Source organism: Notolabrus celidotus, chromosome 19 (genome assembly GCF_009762535.1).
Source record: "Notolabrus celidotus isolate fNotCel1 chromosome 19, fNotCel1.pri, whole genome shotgun sequence".
Classification (NCBI taxonomy): domain Eukaryota; kingdom Metazoa; phylum Chordata; class Actinopteri; order Labriformes; family Labridae; genus Notolabrus; species Notolabrus celidotus.
This window is the reverse complement of record NC_048290.1, coordinates 7,116,454-7,138,239: the sequence shown is the minus strand read 5'-3', so window position 1 is coordinate 7,138,239 and position 21,786 is coordinate 7,116,454. Positions and strand designations below refer to the sequence as shown.

Genomic DNA, 21,786 nt, shown 5'->3' with positions numbered 1-21,786 from the left:
TACTCTTCTGTATTTCAGCTTATTTGACTGAAGAACTGAGGCAAGGTAAGAGGAAAAAGGGAGGAAGATAAGAAAGCAGGGAGGTCATTACTTGGAGAAGTAACACAAACTTGGACATTTTGTATTCCTGCAGTTGGCCACTGGTTTCAAGAAAAAATTACTTCACTACCTTAACAGGGAGTTGTTTTTTTGTACCAATTTTTGGCGAAAAACTCTCCCCAGTTAACTCAGGCAATCAGTAGAAAACAGCAGTTGCAACAAGAGGCAGGCTTTTTCACAGTCAGTCCTTGAGTGCCCCGCTGACATATCGGTGACTTGATGACGGTGCATTGTTAAGGCTGTCGAATGCCACAGCCTTTAATTATGAAGTCACTGCAGTTCTTGCCCTATTTCCAGGATATTTACCCCTGTGAGCTCTGTATGTGACCATTTGTTATCACCATAAAAAGATTTCATTGAGGTTATAATGCTTTTATGAATCTACGTTGTTTAACTGAAGAACACGTTGGAATTATAAACTAGCATATCATCTGCAGAATGAGGATGTTTAACCATTCAGGAGGATTTAATAGACTGAAAACAGAGAAAGTTAAGCAGCACTCTACCCAAATGTTTGCTTACTAAACCTGAATCATTCTGAGTTTGTTTTTTACTGAAATGAGATAGGTCTTGCAGAACTCCTATAAAGTTTCCTTTCACATTATTCAGTTGTGTGCTGGCCAAGAATCAAAATGCGTCTATCATTAAAATCCCTGAGGGCTTTTACTTGAACTATCTTCATTTGTCGACTACACCCTGTGATCTATCATACTTGATAGCATGTATGAAGTACTTAGAGTGCAGAATTATACAAACAACATTCAACGCTCTACTCTGACACACTATAGCAAAGAGGCAGTGTTTTTATTAACAGCGTAACCGTTTACACCTGTGCATTAAGCTGTTCTGCAGCATTACATTTGTCACATGAAATAGAGCCACCCCCCAGCCTTGTGTATTAAGGATTGATAGTAATATTTATACACACTGTACACAGCACATTATTATTGAAATCTGTCACATTAATATACAGTGCGCCCACACGCTAAATATGCACAGATACAGGGACAACACTTGCTCAATCTGAAACCATGCATAATTTTTGAGTAGACAGAGGATACAGTTTGTCGTTTTAAATTGCTTTTAAAGGAGTGACACAGAACTACATGAATACAAGTGAAGTTTGAAATAATCCTTCTAATCATAAGAAAATAAGACTTCAAATTCAGCTGTTAGAACACAGTTTCATGTTACCTTAAGAAAGTTAACACGTAGAATAACTGACATAGTTGCTCATTACTGTGACACCAGTATCATAGTTTATACTCCAATGCACCGTGAACAGGGAAAATCCTCACAGTGTTTTACACAACATAATTTTCTTTGTTTATGTTTACTTGACACCTTGCTTGCAGCTCTCTGCAAACTATGAACACTGTTCAGGCCTGAAGAAAGAAAATGTCACGGGGTTTCTGTATGTGTGCAAGGGATTCAAAAGCAGACGAAATAGATGTCAGTTGAAGAAAAACTGTAGCCTACAAGGTGAGCAGGCTCAAGGATAGTGGTCGTATTCCTTTTTTCCTTACAACTAACATGAGTGTGGCAAAAACAGCAAACATTTTATACTTTTGGATTCTTATATAACTTTTAATTGGAAAACTAACAGAACCACTGGGTAGAAACACCCATAAAACCCAGTGAGTTCAGGGCCTGAAGAAGACAAATGTACTCATATGTTTGAAATAAGGAAGTAAATAAATCTTTGGGATATGTGGAGGTACTACATTGCGAGCTCTGAATGATTACATAAGGAATTTGAAAGACAACCTCTACAATCCATAGATGGTGTTGATAACTGATGATGACACTCTAATGAAGATTAAGACAATCATAATAAGGACAATTATGAGGATGAAAATGATGAGCATAGAGCTCGATTATAGCTGTGCAGGATTTTGGTCTTTGTTGGAGAGGATGTCAAAAGCAAATATGGCTGTTGGTGCCATCTGGAGCCTTATGGTATGTTAGGGGATTAGTCATGCTAAACATAAACTGTCTCATGGTATTTCTTTTGTCATTTCAACATTAACACAGCCTTTGAACAGCGGGTCCTGTAATATTTTCCATCTGCATACATTTCCTCTTGAGTATCCAATTTCCTTTCATTCTCAGCCTGACATTTTTAACGTCAGCACTTTTAATAAATAGTTTGGATAGAGTTTTTCTAGAAAGAGATACCGCAACCTTGGAAATGCTCACACAGCTGAGTGAAATTGTAAAATATTTGCCCATCTCTCATGATATGATAGATTATATTCACATGGCGACAGTTCTCCTCTGATGCAGCCGGGGTATTGTGCTCTGTAGCTGTTTTAATATCAGACTGCTTTGTTCCATGTTTATCATCATCATTTCACCACTTCTAACTTGATCAGCAAATGATAGATGATGAAGCAACATCAAGAAACATTTCATATTGCATATTGGTAGCTGTTGTGATGTTTAATTGGCATTAACTACCATCTGACAACAGCTACAACAGCATTCACGCACATCAAAGCTTACGTTACATAAGCATGGATAGTTTGTAATTGTTTCATAGTGTTACAAGGTGCACTACATGCTTGAGTGTAAAGCTAATGATAATGTTGCTAGCTTTGGGAAGTGTTGGCCAGCTCCAGGTAATATTGGCTAGCTATGGGTAGTTTTGTCTTGCTGCTGGCAGTGTTGGCTAGCTAAGGTTCATAATGCGTAGGTATGGTTAGTTTTGGCTAGCTAAGGGCAGTGTTGGCATGCTATGGGTAGTGTTGGTTAGCCAAGCTTAGTGTTTGTACACTACAGGTAGTGTAGGATAGCTAAGGGTAGTTTTGGCTAGCAAAGGTTTAATTTGGCTACTTACGGGCAGTGTTAGCTAGCTAAGATAATTGTTGTCTAGCTACTGGTAGTGTTGGCTAGCTAAGGGTAGTATGGCTAGTTATGGGTAGTGTTGAGAAGTGTTGGCCAGCTACAGGTAATACTAGCTAGTTATGGGTAGTTTTGTCTTGCTGCTGGCAGTGTTGACTAGCTAAGGATAGTAACAGCTAGTAATTGGGCAGTGTTGGCTAGCTAAGGGTTGTAATTGGTAGGTATGGTTAGTTTTGGCTAGCTAAGGGCAGTGTTGGCATGCTATGGGTAGTTTTGGTTGGCCAAGCTTAGTGTTGGTATGCTACAAGTAGGGTAGGATAGCTAAGGGTAGTTTTGGCTAGCAAATGATTAATTTTGCTACTTACAGGCACTGTTAGCTAGCTAAGGATATTGTTGGCTAGCTATTGGTAGTGTTGGCTAGCTAAGGGTAGTACGGCTAGTTATGGGTAGTGTTGGCTGGCTATGGGCAGTTTCAGCTAGCTTTGGGTAGTGCTGGCCAGCTAAGGGTAATGCCTGCTAGCCAAAGGCAGTGTTAACTGGCTAAAGGTAGTGTTTGCTCAATAATCATATTCATAGTTAGCTAACAAGAGTATTAGGCCAACATAAGCTGGTGTTTGGTCAAATGTGTGTTATTTTATCTTGGTTTGTTCCATTTTTTCCTGGTTGCTGTTCTATCAGGCAGTGGCAGTATGAAACTGTGAAGACAATTACCTAGGTTTAAATGATACTCATATTTGAACACAGCAGTGCAACACATTAACATTGTTTTGGAACATGGCCACCATGAAATGTCTGTTATTTGAAAAGGGTTCATTCCTTTCTTACTGACTGCCCAGGGGAAGGTAAATCCCATCTGTCTCTGTGTGTTTAGGATTATTGTTTTATTTAATTCATCTCTTTCCTGGGATTTCAATTAATGATGCAGATCCATGACAATTTGATTCAAAGTCAGTCCAGATTTAATGGATTCCTTTTATTAGGTTCCGACAAATTGCCTTTTTAGTGGAAAGAGTGTTTGCATTATTCATTTGTGAAAGAGCAAACATTTATGAGTTCATTTAGTCGAGTTCTGGATGAGCTCAGCGACCAACAGTGTAGTGGGACAGGAGAATGAGTCATCACAGAGGAGGATGAAACACACTGTGTGAGATGAATCCCAGCTGACCCCCTGATCTCCTGCCTTGCTGTCTTGGCTGTGTAGGTGATCCAGCGCAGAGAGGACGGCTCGGTCAACTTCTTCAGAGGATGGGAGTCGTACCGTGAGGGATTTGGAAAGATCACTGGCGAACACTGGCTTGGTAAGTACCTCAGGTGTGCAACTGTGTCTACGTATGTGTGTGTTTGGCAATGTATGACTCATGCACATGTGTACTAGGCCTGCAACACAAAATCAGGCTGGGAGGTAGAACTTTACAAATTGTGGAGTGAATGGACAGAGAATGAATCGTGAATTGTCAATTGCTGAATTGCATATCACTTGGTACTGCCATCTGCTTCCTCTGTCTCAACTAAATGTAAATTCTAGCACGAACATGCCCATTTAAGGGATGGTTGTTTTTCTTAAAGTGATGTTTGTGTGAAACCACAGGAGTTGCCGGTCAGAGTGACCCCTTTTGTTGAGAAACCATCTGTAGAACCAGTACAGGAAATCAGCTACCAACCCCTGCAGACGGTGTCAACTCTTCCATTCAATTGAGCTAATTTTAAGAAAGTCTGACCCAGACACTTATTTTGCAAGTGTATGCTCTATTTAGAATTTACTCTGCAATTGAGTTTGCTGTAAGAAAGCCCATTTGATTCTGCACTACCTGTGGAAACTACCCATACATCTTCTTACAGCAGCGCACTGATCAGCTGTTTTGGTTCTATGATGTGAGCGTCAACTTGACCCCATCTGCAGCAGTTGATGGCCTAGCTTCTATTCTGGTTCTCTAGCTGGTACCTCAACAAAGGTCTCAAGCAGACTGGCATCACATAAAACCCACTTCAATAAAACCGAACTGTCCCTTTAGATATAAGCTGGAGCCGTACATCCATAGATATAAGCATGGTGAGCTGATAGAGTACTGCTCTTTAGGTTTCATTGTATAGCTGAGACTTGACATATGTGGTACCAGATTTGCCATCTGTAACGCAGCATCCTTCCTGCAACTAGCCACAAGGGGGATTGTCACCTGGGGCTAAGCCGCGGACATCCCTGTACCAAAACTAACCCATATTATAACAAAAAATATAATGTCAAAATGAAGTTAAGTCATTTATTCTTGATTATTTTGATCTATAATATCACACAAAGATGGAATTGTCACCATAATTAGTCTGGTTGTTCAACCTTGTTTATCACTTTCTGGACCATTATGTTATTGTTTGTATATTTAAGCTTGACATACAAAAAAGGGCAAGCCAGAGTCCAAGGCAGGGCCACTGCAGTGAGGACTCATCCTCAGTACACGAGGGAGGAAACTCTACCACATGAGGGGGCCCTGTGACACTGCCTTGAAATATTGCTTTTCACTTACCAACAACCTTCTGAAGATTTGAATAATGTCTTGGAACAAATGCATGCATAATGGTTCATTTAAATATGAACAAATAGCACTGAATCATAGAGACACTACTTGCTCTATAGCAAAGTTTATGGTGCATTTAACTCCTCGCGTGTGCCTTTAAATTAGACTCTTTCTTCTTGATGCATTTGCATACATTTAGCATTTGCAAAAGCCCTCAAATCTTTTAAACTTTTGTCATCTAGCTGTAGTTACATCTTGGATACAAACCTTTATAAAAGCACAACCTCGTCATTATACCATCAACATAATGACAGCTGCTATACGGTCCCAAGTACAGCACTTACTAAGTCAAAGCAGAAAGAAGAAAGAAACTGTTTCACAGAGAGTGAAATAGCCGGTCATGGCGATTGATGGAGCAAGATAAAAAAGACAACCAAAGAGAGGTAGACTGAGAGAGATTAGACAGCTTTGTCCCTTCATATCATCAGGAATTCAGTAATAGCTGTGGGTGCGCGACAATGAAAACCACTTCTGTCACTGCAGGGAAGAGTATTGAAGCAAATTAAAAAGGTGTGAGTTAAACGCACTTTCCTAGAGCTGTAGAGCTGTCCGATCAGCTCCACAGCTTCCCAACATGAGCCAAAAGAGCAGCAATTCAATTACAATATTTTCATTTATCACTTGACAAACACAACAACAGTACATTTTTTTCCACCCTTACAGCTTTTCAGCGGCTGCCTTCTGCTTCTTAAAATGTGCATTTTTTTTTTCTTCAGAGCATGCTTGTCCAAAATCCTTGTATTTCTCTCTGGCAGCATGACACATGGCTCCCCTCAAATTTGACAAGAAAAAGGAACGCCAACAAAAGAAGCGATTCAGCTGTGAAATTATCAACTTTATCAAAGCCAAATCCCTCGTCTCCTCACCACTTCTCATTAAATGCACCGAAATATTTCGTCTTGGGAGGATACTTTTCAGCTTCATCATGGTCATTCTTCTAGATCAAAGTTAGCCGCTGCTTTGCTGAAGTGGCAGTAATGACACCCACAGCATTTTTAGTACTTTTTAATTGAATTAGACATTTATATAACACAAAGTATTTATTTTTGTCTGCTTACAACCTGTAAAAAGGCCTCTTGGGTATCGAAACAGTTCCTACCAACACAGATTGGCCTTTTAACTTCATTTTTAATTGGTCTGACATTTGTTCAGGCAGCAGAAGAGCACATCTCTCATATCAGGTGATAAAAAGGATACTTGTCTTAAAAAGCATATATGAAGGTGAATTCAGGACAAGTCTAGTGCATGTAAGGAGTGTGACTCTGCAACAACTTAATCAGTGTTTCCACAGACACAAACAACATTTCAGTCTTTATTTGCTACATAATCTCGGCTATTATTCATGTATACCCAAAAGTCCCCAGTGATGTCCCTCTATGATGCTTTGCGTTGTTGTTTTTGTTTAACATTCAGTTTATCCTGTCAGCTCGGTTACCAGCAGTCTGCATATAAATTATGTTGTACCATAAACATGGCAGCAGATACTAAAACATCAACAGTCTGAAAAGGAGGCTTTTCTCTTGGTTGTTTTTTAAATGCCTTGGTTGTAAACATGACTTTTTGTTTGCAACGTGATATAAAAAACCTTATTTTTTCCCCAATGTTTTTCCCATCAAGTCCTCTCTACTGTGCTGTGATATGCTAGTACTACTGTGTGGAAAGTCAAAAGGTGTGAATGATATCACTTAGTTTCCAGAGATGGATGACATGTTCCCTTAAAACAGCGTACAGTGGTTAGTTTGAGGTACAGTATATTTTATCACAGTTAATCAGAGTGTCAGGGGATGTTAAAAAAGCCTGTGTGCTTCTGTTGTGTTATGTTTTGCCGGGCTTTGTGCCCCTGGAAATGAAACTATAAGACCAAACCAGTGTCCTGAAAAACAGACGTCAACATTGGCTTAATATTCAAGCAAAACATGACTTTTTTTTAACACCGAACTAAATAGTTTTGTCAGTTAAAACCTATCCAGACACATACTCGTTGTAAACATAGCCCCTTAGTGTTAGTAAGTAACCCTAACTATGTTGATTTTTTTTTTTTTCCCCCAATATATATTTTTATTGATTTTTCATGGACATACATGCATAATAATCAGGGATACAATGTTGAATCTAGACACAAATATCCATAGTATAGTCAAATTAGCCTAGAAAGGAACACCAAGGGTGCTGGTGGAACGTACCAAAACACCACTTACCCAAAACAGAAACCTCCCAAAAAACTAAAAGAAAAAATTGAAAAAATAACAAAAGCAAAAAAAAAACAAACATGCACACACACACACACACACATAGGGGAGGGGGGGCTCCAGTTGCACACATATGTGAAGTATTGCCAGTCAAAGTATTTTAACAGTATACCAAATCTGCTGGATGTTAATCAGACCAACTGCAGCCCATCAAGATCCTTAACAAAGTTCAACTATGTCGATTTTTTATGCAAAAACAACCAAGAATTTAAGTTGCAATTCTAGTACTTAAACCTAACTAATGACTTTGGTGAGCCCCAAACATAACCAATGAGTTTTTGAGCTTAAAACCTAACCAAAAAGTCGTTGTACATGAACCTTATCAAGTAATTTTGGTATGTCAATCTAATAAAGTGGTATTCTTGGATTAACCTAACCAAGTAAGTTATGTGCATAATCCAAACCAACTAGTCGAAGTACATATACCTAACCAATCAGTTGCAGTACCTAAACCCAACTAATGATTTATTTTGAGCCCAAAACCTAACCAAGAAGGTGTGGTACATAAATGCGTCAGTTTTCATTAGTAAACCTAACTGTGAGATTTTACTGTACAAACCTAACCAAGTATGTCCGGTATATAATCCAAGCAGTCTCAGTAATTACACCTAACCACTTAATTCTGGTGCCTGAACCTAACCAGGTCTTTTTTTTTTTTTAAAGACCAAATTATAACCAAGAAGATTTTGAGCCTGAAACCTAACCAACAAGTTGTTTTGGTCCCCCAACCTTAAATATTGGTTTGGGCATGTGTAACAAGGGATTTTGGTATGTAGACCTGATTAAAATGTTTGATGCCTTGAACCCAATATGAAGAACATATTGGGTTCAAAGAAACAGTTGTAGATTGGTTAGGTTTGAGCACAAACACTACTTGTAAGCTAAGGTCTGGGGAAATTTTACTTGGCTTTAAACAACAAGTCAACCTGGACTTTTATAGGCCATTGGAAGGAAAGATAACACTAGATACTACAGCTCTAAAACAATTGCAGTCATTGAAGCATTCATTCTTAACTCTGATCCTAAAATCTTCAACTGTTCTCCCTCTTACCACATTCAGCACACTGTGGTCTGACTGTACTGTGATTCACTGCTAACTGAAACAGTTAGATTGTAATTGTGAGAGTTATCTGCCTCTCCTACCAGTGGTGACTCATCAAATGCGAAAAAAGCTGATGTGTAAACAACTTAGTGGATAAACTTCATCATTAAACAAGAAAGTTCATCGCCCAATCAGCAGTCATGAGAAAAATATTGTGATAATAAGCATTTTCATTTTCTTGTGAGTGCATAACTGATCATCAGATCTGAGCTGTTTACACTTAAACACCATTTCCAGAAGTGTCGAGCATTCACAGACATTTTGTTTCCAGATGAAATTTGGCCCGAGCAGCAGAGTGTTAATGAACCGTTTCCTCGGTAAGCCTGTGTTACTTTACAACCTTTCATCACAGTGTGCTTGAAATCAGACTGGGAGAGTAAATGGAGCTTGAAGAAGTCTATTTCTGTAAAGAGACACGCGTGGTCAAGGTCATGGACATGCCGTGCCACAGCCAGATACTCTGCATTTAGAACTCACACATTCAATCACATTAGGATTATTTCTGGAGAAATCAGCAAGAAGCCTAAATTGTTAAATTGTAATCATCCTTAACATCTATAATAAACCCAAAAACAATACTTTGTAGCGTTGGTTCTTCTCCACTTTGACCACTCTGTAGAAATGATCCTCTGTACTGTAAAGTGCTTGCAGACTTTATGTGAATTAATGGAGATCCAGCCCTCTTTGCTGACCTGAGGCCATTACAGAGTGCAGCCTGTAATAAAAAAAAAGTGTTTAGAGTGCTGCCTAGATCTCCCTATGGTACGCTGCAGGAACATAGTAGGAATATGGAAAGCTTGGGATTTAGCAGACTGAATTCGAATGAGCAGGCAGGCTACTTTGAACCTCTCAGAGTACCCTTGCTCATTCAGGGTGTGCTGTTGTCTCGTCACCCCCATCATCGATTACCCTCAGGGCAAAAAATGAAAAATGGATCCATGCTCGCCTGCAGCGGAGAAAGAAATTCATTGCGGCTACCTCCTTTAGGCCAATACTGCTCACTGAGGGCAGCTGCACCTCTTAAGATCTGTACTTTTCCCATTATCTTAATATGCAGCCAAATTCAGATTTCTTTTTTGTGATAAGATTGAACTCTGTATCGTATAAAGCATATTCATCAGAATAAAAGAGGAGTCACGATGAGAGAATGGAACAAAAGAGAGCCAGGCTGATAACAGTCTTTTTTGAAAGTGGCCACCTTGTCAGCGCTTTATGGTTTCTGTTCGAATCAAAAAGTTCAAGCACATTTAACGCCACATGCATGAGGCAAATGAAAAGAAGCCATTTCCAGGAATGTCTTTTCATTTGGCAGTTTGGCAGCTTAGGTGTCAATTAGTTGAAGTGCCTATGGATTTTAATTAGATTGTCAATTCCAATAAAGGTTATTAGAGGAATCTTTCCCACTTTACTTTTATGTATTGCCTAACTGCTGCAGCAGTGTATTACTTTGATATCCCAGACAGTAAGTCTGAAGTTACTGTTTAATGATGAAGGTGTTACTTTTATTGTAAGTTTCACTTAATGATTAGGTCTGTAACCTCAGTTTCTGTTTATAGACGCATGCTGATAGCTTTGACGTACTGCAAAGCATGAGCCTTTGATTTGCAAACTACTTTTTCTTGTCCTCTTTAAATTGACCATCATGCCTCGCTTCTCTGTAGTTATTTGGGAACAGTAAAATACACTCAGGCTCTACAGAAAGATAGTATTTCTGCAGTCTGAGGTTTTAACTATTCAAACTAACTTATTACTGAACGATCACTCCCTGAAGTACATGTATAAAGAGAATAAAAGTGGGTCAAGGCAATTCCATTGTTGCCATCAAATCCATTAGACACCTGGTCTCTGAGGCTGATGACTTGTCTACCTGTAATGTAGGTCCTGAAACAGTTTAATGCTCTCCCAAAGAGACTAACCCAGTTTTCCAGATGGCCCATTACAAAAACATACCTTTTGTCGGTAGGGTTGAAAGAAGCACTTAAATGCAGCATAAAAAGGATAGAAAATGGTCTATTGTCACATCCATGTTCTCTCTCATTTCAATAGCTGCTATATTTTATGCTTGAGCACAAAGAAAGCGCTGGAACAAAAACTCAAAGGTCTCACTTAAAGCTCCTATAGGAAAATTCAGTTTGTGTCGATTTTGGCGCCCCCTGTTGGCAAATTGGTACCTCCTATGTCTGCTGATCTTATCCTGAGCATGTTAAAGTCATGCTTTATAATGTGAAGTCTCATCCTGCTTCCCTTTCGCAGTCAAATGTATCACTTATGGAGATTGTAAACAAAGCCTGCAGTATCACTTTGTTTGACACCTGCCCTGCGGTTGCTTTTTAAGATATAAAGAATGGGGTACAAAGAAGTATTTATTCTGGATTGTGGTCTTGTTTGCTTTTGTAAGTCACATAGAAGTGTCCATTTTCTTTTTAGTCATTTGCATTAACAATTAAAAATGAATCACAGGAGCTTTAAGTTAATCTGGAATTAGGACATTTCGATTAAAACTGACAAATGTTGACACTTTGTCCCTTTTTTTTCAGGGAAACTTCTCATCAGGGGATCAGAATTAAAAAGAAAAGTGTTAAAAGTGTGTTAGAGACTATATAGTGTCAAAGATTTAGTTATTGGTCCAGTTATTGTTGGAGCCCATAATGCCAGCTTTAAAACTGTATAATTAAGAAACCCCAGAAGAAGCAGGTTTGCAATTACATTCTGATATTATTCCAGCCCACATGTCAAATAAGCTCATTTAAATGAAGCAAAAAGACTTGTGTTTGTTAATTTAGTATTCTGATCCAATATTTTGTTTTGGCTTACCTTTTGTAAATGTAAAAAAGGCACTTAAAATTCCTCAGCGGTACCTAATTTTATTAATCAGTGGAGCGTTAACAGCTTAATCGATAACTCTAAATGGAATTCAAGTTTCTTTGGTTGCTCACAGTAATGGGAATTAATATTCATTTGTTGTCATAACTGCTGGATTGGATCTCTGTCATCCCTTTATTTATTTGCAGTTTGGAAAAAAAGTATTCATTCGCTTTCTATTCATGTCTCTTGAACTCAAGTCATTTTATCACGGGAGTTATCTTAAAGGTACAGCGTGTTGAAATGGGAATATTCGTTTGTCAAGTTTTTTACCATCATAAACACATATTAATAAAATTTTTATCGCACAACAACCACTTGCTTATTCTCCTTCATCTTCCAACCGGTCTTCACTTTTTTCCTCTAACTAAATGCAAAAATGCATGTGGCTGTTATTAGTTTGTCCATTGTGTAATACTGTAGCAACATGGTGGTGCAAGATGAGGGAACACACCCCTTGAAGATATAAAAGTCTCTTTCTAAATTTACAAAGTCAGAATGATTTTTGTCTTCAGATGATTATACACTAATTTAAACACACTTAATATTGTCCATTTGTGTTAGTCTGTTCTTTTAAATGCTGCTAAATACTACACACTGCACGTTTAAAGCTCCAGAGAGGAGTGTTTTGCTGGTAATGTAACAGACTGACATGAACAGGGATGTCTCTTTATGATCTACAAAAGCAAAAAAAAAGACCTTAAGCAGCAGTGATGACAGTTTTGGAACTGTAATTTTGAATGCTTGGAAACACTGTGAGGGGGTAGGCGTCAGACCAGATGATTGGCAGCAAAGTGAAGTAAAAGCTGTTTTTACCTCATGCACAATATTCAATGTGAGCAATATATTTCTGTGTCAAAACCAAGCAGGATGAGATTTATATCAGAAAATACTATACGCATTTAAAGGAAGAGGTATGCAAAGTGATAAGAGGCATCACCTTGTCAACAGGGGGCGCCAAAATCAACAATAATCACCACTTCTGTTGTTTTTTTTGGGTTTTTTTGCTGAATTTCAGGGAAAATGTTTGCACGTCTTCTGATGTGGTTCTTTACTTCAGTTTGATGTTTTAGTTTGAACTTTTGGAGCTTTGAGGTAAATCATACTAGTACTGCTAAAGTTCCCCACTGTGTATCATTCAAAGAATACACATAAAGAATCTTTGCTTTCTGGGCAATAGAATAGACCAACTTTTAAAAGAACCGACAAGTCCTTACTCTGTGTTGCCCCTTGAATCACATAAACCTGGCGAGGTGAATCCACCCAGGACATTGCATTATACCGGCCTGCCTTTCTAATCTAAAAGTGGACCATGTATCTGAGCTGCTGTATCAGGGAAATTAAGGGAGACAGAACCGGCTTTTATATCAGTGAAGGTTGGTGTATTGATGTCACGGTGTTGCCCTCACCTTCAAGCTCTTTTCATTTACCGTAAGCTGTTTTGTGCACCACAGGAGTGTTCCCCTCTTTATTCTAGCCACTGTTTACATCCCGCATCAAGCCTGTGTGAGCGAGACGCTGCACCGCTTGACTAACCAGATAACCAGTAAGGAGCATAGAACACCCAGACTCTCTTCTCATTATTCTGAGGGGATTTTAACAGAGCGAACCTCAGCCATGAGCTGCACAAACACAGACAGTACATTAAGTATCCCACCAGGGACAGAAACACACTGTCACTGAGTATTAAAGGATTCTGACTACTCCGTATACCCTGCTTTTTGCTCCCTCTGATCACTCATCTTCTCCTAAAACTCAAATCCAAAAAGCCCGTGGTAAATATTGTGGGAAGATGGGCCTATGATCTGAGTGAGCTTACTTATTCTGAAACATTGTGCTGTGGCAGTGCAGATGGAGAACATTTGTTCCCACAAAGACTTGTTTGAGATATAGCAATAAGAGTGTTTCATGGCCAACTTCAAGTAGCTTCTGGCCAACCAAGGTTGGGAACAAGAGGAGCAGAAATTAAATAAAACTTGACAAAAGGAGCTCACTCAAAAGCTAAAAAGAGACAATCGTCACCAAACTTTCCTCTCGTTCTCCAATGATTCCCCTTCGCCGACTGCTCTTACCATCCAACCTGCATACTGTTTCATTGAGGATGTCTTGCAACTCTTTCTAGTGCAAAAGATATGGTAAGCCCCAGGCCCAGATGGCGTCTGACACTTTTGTCTGAATGCCTGTGGTGACCAACTGGCTCTAGTCTTCGAACAGATCTTAACCAGATCACTCGATTCTTGTGAAGTTTCCTCCTGCTACAAACGCTCCACAATTCAACTGTTCCCCGTAACACTTGCATGATAGGAACAAAGACTACATGCATGTATTCTTCTAATCTGTGGCCTCAAAGTTCTCTGAAAAACTGTTGTTGGCCCACGTAAAATACATCATAGCCCCCCTGCTGGATCCCCTGCAGTTTGCCTACCAGGCAAGCACTTTGGTTAATGAAGCAGTCATTACTGCACTGCACTCTTCCCTGCAACGTATTTAATAGTGAATTACTTTGCAAGAATCACATGTTCTTGTCCTCACTTAACTCATATACAGTTATTCACTTCTACCAGGCTTTTTGAACTGTCTGAAAGGAAGGAAGCAAGGGATAAGGCTTGATAAATTAGTATCTAACATTGACATTCCCCAGGGATGTGAACTCTCCACACTGCTGTTTTCCCTCACTCCTTTGGACACCAGTTTCTGCTGAAAGTAGGCTTCTCATTTCACCACCTGCACCATACTCAGTAATGGTGCTTGCATGAACATGGTTGGCAGAGGTGTGTCCAGAGGGTATGAGCAAGGGTGGCATTATCCTCCCTTGAAATCTGATTAGTGACCTCTTCTTCACTCCAAAATCTACCTAAACTGTAGTTGGCTTGTTTCCTTGTCAGAAGCATGACTTATGTTACAATATATCAAGCTACTATGGATAAAAACAGTATTTTTAATGTGTTTTGGCTGTGTTGCAACCAAGTGCATGGACCTTTCATTGCATTTCAATGTAAGCCCCTTCCATTTGTAAGTACCTGAAATAGGGACTGTGGACATACCAACATCTTCCTTTTGCATCCTGAAGAAATTATGCATAGAACATTTATATGTTTCTGCTCTTGTGTTTTCAAATAAAAAAAGATTACACAGAGAGAGAAATTGGTGTTACACTACATTAGTAGTTAAAGAACATTTTATAAGTGGAAAAAGACAGGGTAAATAAACACAATTCATTTGCACCCCAGTTGGGCTGCCCACTTAAAAACATCCAGACACGCCCCTGATTTTAAGGTTTGGCCTTAGCGTTGTTAAAAGACCCAAAGGAGGGTGTACTTAATGTGCCTGCTCAGAAAGATGTGACTGGAGTTGTTGCTTTTTTTCAATAGTCCCTCTATATGTCTTTGCCCATTTGCTCCAAAGACTGTTGTGCAAGCTAGGCAGAGCCTGGGTCAACTTTCTTTATTGAGCTTACTGTGCTCTGTGCTAAGCTAATCCTTGTTGGAATGAAAGTCAGTGGGGAAGATTGTGGCAGACCTGTAAAAGCTTGAATCAACATCCTTATGTGGAAGGTTGGGGCTTGGGATCTTGCAGCATTTACTGTAGAATCCACTGTGTTGTCTAAATATGGTCACTTCTGGTTCAAAGTACCAAGATGGGGTCGACCCATGTGCCTAAATCAAGGGCTTGAAAGGCAAGGCAGTTCAGAAAACAAAACAGATCGGTTTTAACTCTGTTCTGGAAAAACAAGAAGAAAGAAACATTGGGGTACCTGTTCCATTTGGCCAAATTGCAAAATTTGTGTTTGATATGAAGTAGCAGCAGTCACACCAAACGTGTGACATAGCTTGGATTTGTCTTGATAGTGAAATTTAGAATCATCTCTATATATCTTTCCATTATATGAAATAGTCCTTCTTGTTGGCCTCATAAAGCCATATGAAACTATGTAATACACATGGTGGTACCTGTTACCAAACCTATCCAACCTACAGAACCGTAACTAATGGGATAGGATAATGGATTGGTCCACTGAACACTTGAATGTCTGCTTTGGTCTGGCCATTAACCAAGAGAGGCTCACTCAAGGGAAACAGTCTAAATTGTTAAAAATATCACCTCCACCAACACTCAGTTACACTTCCTGAGTCAGCAAAAAAGACTGCATACCCCTTATGCCCTGAAATTAATATACTGGCAGGTGCTTTAGATTAATAGTCTGCAAGGGACCGATTTCACAATCCCACGCCACCTCTTCCAGTAAGATTTTCAACCATTAACGCCCACTCTGGCAATGCACCATCCCACTCCTGCTTTTTCCCATAAAGATGCAGATCACTGTCACCAATAATACCAAAACTGTGGAAAAGCAGCGCCGTCCTGCAGGGAAAATTAAGACACATGTAGCCCTTATGAATTGTTTTAATCTAAAACAAAAATGCTAATACGGTTACTCAACTGTTTAATAAGCCAGCTGTAGAAGACATGAACTGAAAATAAGCCTTATTAGATTCCACTCAAACAACAGCTTCAGCCCGAGGCAGCGGGGGACTAAAAGTGGATGAAAATGTTACGGATGGTGTCCTTGTTTCTCTGACAGTGTATGTCATTTCCCATAGCAAGAGATACAAACCAGATGCTGTTGAGTCAGACTTCAGGGCAGCAGTGGTAGTGTTATTATTTCAGATCGGATTTGGCTTAGGGATGTTACTCATGTTAAAAGAGAATGTTATCCATTCAGCTGCACAACTGGTGCACAAAGAGATGGGGAACAAATGTAGCTACACAAGGGAAACTGAAAAGAAGCCTAACTTTTATTTTGTGCCAAATTTAGAGCCTTTCATATTCCCATTGATGACATTTCATCCTGATTTCATTTTGTTGAATGATCACTAACAAAACTGTTCTGCTTTTATTGCACAAACAGTCTGTTCATTCATATCATTATGTACAAAATAGCAGAAAGTACAAAAACACATTTCATCCTCATGTCTTTACCGTAATGACCGTAGAACTCAACCACATAATTTTAAAAGCAATATCGACTCAATATCAGTTCATTGTCCTCCACCCAGTGTGTGCATTTCAAATGCTATGCAGCTGTAAACCAGTGTTGTTTACCCACAGCTGAATGCAATACACAGAACTGTAACAATATTGATTGCACATTATTAATTCAGATCCCTATGTTGCCATGCTTCCTGGATATACAGTTACCAAACAGAACTGAGACCTTGTATTTGCAGTGTTCTTGACCTGTGTACAGTGCATGTTAATAGCTTTGTGTTAGTCTATCTGTACATGTGTTTTGTCTTGTGTTGTATACATGATGAGAAACAAAGACCACCAAGGCTAAATACCCTTTCCGTCTAATCCTGTGAAAAACAGAAGTTTCAACCATACATTCTATAGCCTTGCACCTGCTTTCTTTCTAATGGCCAGCAAGGTGGGAATTTAACAGTTACAAAATACATATAGTTGTATGAAACCATATAAGAAAATAACCCCTAATGAGTTTATGGACACAATTCAACATATTCACATGGCATCCATTATGAATGCATAATAATTCAGTTCAATTCAATTCAAATTTGCTTTATTGGCATGAACAAAGACATGTTGTTGCCAAAGCACATAACATTCATACACATACATTACATATATATTCATTACATATTGTTTATATTACATATTTTATACGCATTAATGAACAATGGTGTCACCCATACAGCATATCTCAATGTCCTCACTTGATGCTGTATGCTCATAAAACCTTCACCCAAAATCAGATATTATGGGATGGTGCGTCCCTCAGGCTGTGACAGGCAGACACATAATAATAATATCCACACAGATATGCGCTGATTGCCTACGCTGAGGATGTTCTCTTTTTTTTAGCCAGAGTCATAGTAGCGTTTTTTATCAGATATTTTGTATTAATCTAAAATATGTCCCACTGTCTCTTTGGATGTTTGAATATTCATCATCTATTCTGATTCTAGTTGAAGGGATAGTAGCAAAAGTAAGCTAATTTGTAGGTTTGGGCTGTGCATTAGAGGGCAATGGCGGCCATGAGAAAATGGTCAGTTGATAGTTTCATGTCTTTTTTACGGTAGCCCTGGTACCTGTGGTAAGTGTTGATAAAGACAGAATTTAATTGCTTGAGAATCATTTAACACCAATTTTAATTGGAAATAATTTCTTAAAATGTATTAAGTGTTGAAACTGAATAGTTTTATTGTTTCATGAAGTGCAAATCCCAACGGCAATTCAGAAAACACAACGGCAAATCAAAAAACACAACGGCAAATGATATTTGGAAAACATGTAAACCATGTCCTTCCAGGTCAAAGGATTGACCAGTCCAATCAGCCATGAGCCATGTCCCCCAAGGGAACCTACTTCTTCCGGTTTGGTTAATGTCATAGCACTTCAGGGCCACCATACTTTTTCCATCTGTACATAATAATCCTCAGAAGAGACACTTATGTATTTAGGCAGGACATGCTTGAGGGCTCTACCTCCTGTGATTGACAAGTTGCTACCACAGTGATGTGTCCACCATGATAGAGGTGTAGCAATGTATATCCACCATGTTGTCCAAATATGTCCACTTTTGTTTCCCTACCAAGCAGCTGAATCATAGCCTTCAAAATGTCACTCCACAAACCAACCATTAGCATAAAGGTGGCTTCACTTTGCTTTCACAGTCTTCAGTCTTGTTTGTTTGTTTCTGTCATTATCATTTCATAATGGAAAAGTGGTAACCCAATAGGGAAAAAAACAGACAATATTTCACCGTTATTACATTTCAGCGCTAACAAATATCATGGAGTCATTTTGCCGTTCAAGTATTTAGAGATTCTCTTTTCACTGAAGACTCCCAGAGCTTATCACATCATCCTATTTGTGTGATGGTCCCCAGCAGTGCGAGGGGAGAACAGCGTAATAAGACCCATGTGTCTCTGCTGCTCTGCCTGGAAGTCGTCCTCTATCTGACGACTGCCTGGTTGTGATCAAACATTCCTCGGCTGACTGCCTCATTAGAGAAACACCTACAGCTGCCACTAAGAAGTCTTAGAAAAGCAAACCTTTATTCCATACTATGTAGCCTTTTTTTCTTGCCTGTCAATAAAACTGCAAAATATTCAGCAGAAAATTGCAGTGTTTACCACTTTACATACTTCTCACCTTTAATAGGTTGGGCATGTGCACGTGCTATAATAGAGCTCTTAGCCTGCCCTTTGTATTGTAAGCTTGTGTGATTACAGGGAGGTGAGAACCAAAGAATAAGACATTTGTGTGTTGGGTGCGTTTATGTGAAAGTGAGGGTGCAGATGGGAGCCAGGCTGGGGAATGACTATAATTTGAAGATGGGCGTTTGATAGGCTTGGCTTTCTGTGTCAGTCCTCAGCAAGTGAGGGCCACTTCAAATCAAAAGGGCAGCCCGGAAGGACTGTGGAGAGAAAAACTGTGTCACAGCGACGGAATCAGAAAATGTAAAAGCAAAATGATCCGACTGACAAATGACTACCACTTTTCTGTAAGTAACTTTACTGATGTTATCCATAACACAATGAAGGAGGAGTTAATAAAAACTCAACCATTGCCATCTGTGCTCACCATAGATTGCAAAGAAGTGTGAGTTCCCAAGCTAAATCCTCTGGAACAGTGATTACAAATGAAGGAACGACACCAGCTTCTTCACATACAACTCATCAATCCCTCTTGGCAAAGAAACAAGTGGCAGCACATTTGCATCAAGATTGGAAAATTGGAACATGACTCATCATTTCTGGATGCAAAGGACTTAATGGCATTTAAATCTTCCCAATTTTTGCAAAGCATGATAACCCAAATGGAAAAGATATTGGGGGTAACATTTTACAAAAAAGTACATATTAGGTACTATATTAGGTTATACTGTATTGAACCCTAGAGTTGGAACATTGGCTGCCACCATCTTGACTGTTTTTTGATCGATGTAACCACATTTGGAAAACATGGCGGATACCATAGACGGTATAAATTATGGACATAGTGACTCAGCCTAGCTTTTGGTCGACCTAGCAAGAGGCAACGAACCTGACCTTTAGCCTCCTGGCTACCAGCTACAATGAGTCTGTCTGACATTCAAGTCATCTTCACGCCTAATAAAGCTCATATTGCACAACTTGTAACCTTAATATCTTAAAAAAAACAAGTTGTAAAAAATTACACCCAATACAGTGTAAAGGAATGTAGATATTAGTTAGGGTTGTTTTTGTATCAAGCTGTAAAAATGTTTATTTCTGCTGTAAAATTAGGTATTTTAACATGGGCTCTCCTGTGCTGTTGGAGACAGCCTCAAGTGGACACTTGATGAACTGCAGTTTTGAGCACTTCCACATTGGCTTCATTTTTCAATGTGGAAGGTTGCTGATTGGTGGAAACATCTTGTGTCTCTATCCTGGTAAGGTTGCTGTGGAGTTATTCACAGGCTGTGGAGTTATTCACAGGCAGCCAAGCCCCTGGGGGCTGTTGAGCTTTCCCACCTTGAGTGTGACTATAATTTAAAAAGTGAAAATCATGCTGAATTGAAAAAGGCTTGTATTGGTATTAAAACAATAAACTCATTCGTAAAATGTTTTCAAGAGTAATGAGTAAACTAAAAAGTAGGCTTATTGTATCTGTTTTCATTCTATTTCCTTCAATAATTACCCCCGAGTCCCCCCTGCTGGCCTTTAATAATAATACAGGTTTAAGGTGCTTTCACATTGGCCTCGCTTTTAAACCATGAGGCTGCATCCACTTTCATCTCAGTGTGTCACTCACACACAAACACACACAGCAAACCAGAGGGTACTCTGTGTTATTGCCAAACGTGCCTTTCTCTAGCTCTGTTACTCCCTTCATCTCTCGCCTTGCCCTGGAATCCTTGTTTAAGTTTTGTAGAAGGAGTCGTAGCCATGTTTCTCAGATCAATGTGAAACAGCTCCGACCCTTTGGCAATTAACTCCCAGCCTGTAAAACCACTCAGAACCCAGCAAAGCAGAGGAGCCAAACTCAGCAGGGGGTCCTATTCATCTTTAGTCTGGAGAGAACACACTGTCCACGAACATCACAGGGAACACAATGAGACAGAGAGGGATGGGATGAGAGAGGGCTAAAATGCTTAAACAGAGCATTTTCAGTGTATTGTTCTTTAAAGCTCCTGTGAGGAGTTTCTAAGTGGCTATGAAATAGACTGAAATTAACAGTGAGGCCTCTTTATGACCTGTGAAAGCAAAAAAAAACATGGGCAAAAATAATTACAATTTCTATGCTGTAATATTTAATGGCTGCACTTGCTGCAAGGAGGTAGGTGTCAGGCAAGGTGAGGAAAACCCTTTTCCACTATTTTAACAGGAAATGTTCACAGTGAGTGATAGATTTGAGTCAAATAAGCAAGGTGAAATTGATTGCCAGAAAACAACTTGCAGAACAAAATGAGTTATCAGAAGTGTCCATGAGAGGGCGCCAAAACCAACACAAAAAAACTTCCTCAGGGGAGCTTTAATTGGATGTTGGATGTCATCTTTGTCTGTTGATTAACACGCCGTTATGTTGGTTTTAAAAGTGGAGGCAATACAGAAGACACTCAAACCTGCATTCTTTCTAATGACCAGCAGGGGGCAGAAACTGTAAGAAGTCCAGTTCAATGGAAGTATATGAGAAAATTACACTAGATTGCTGTTTAGCCTGATTAAGTATTTTTGTAACAAATTTCTTTTTTGTTGGATGTCAATACTAAATTTGGGCAAAGTTTAAATTCAAATCTCAAATGTGTGTTGGAGTAATTCCAAGATGAAACCACAGGCTGCTCCAAACTCCTCGTTCAAAAAGTCATCCAAGGTTTGCCCAAGAGGGACAAGAGATTTGATCAATTTGTGACATCACTGATTGGTGAATCTCCTTTAAAGAGCATAATTAATGTAACACTTCGCTGAAGCGTCCTGCTCTGTTCTTTGCTGGTGATGATTTTTTGTCACTTTCTAAACTTTTCCGGGTCACACTTTGGGTCCAAAACATACAGCCATATTTCATAATTTGTCATTTT

At 39.2% G+C, this 21,786-nt stretch overlaps 1 protein-coding gene across 8 annotated transcripts in view; it reads left to right on the top strand.

Moving 5' to 3' along the window:
• fibcd1 (fibrinogen C domain containing 1) overlaps nt 1–21,786 on the top strand; it is a 237,168-nt gene that overhangs the window by 175,568 nt on the left and 39,814 nt on the right. For all 8 annotated transcript variants that reach the window (XM_034709573.1, XM_034709570.1, XM_034709572.1 and 5 more), the window contains one exon: nt 4,145–4,241. In XM_034709573.1, coding sequence (XP_034565464.1) covers nt 4,145–4,241 — 97 coding nt within the window. The remainder of the gene's footprint in view (nt 1–4,144; nt 4,242–21,786) is intronic.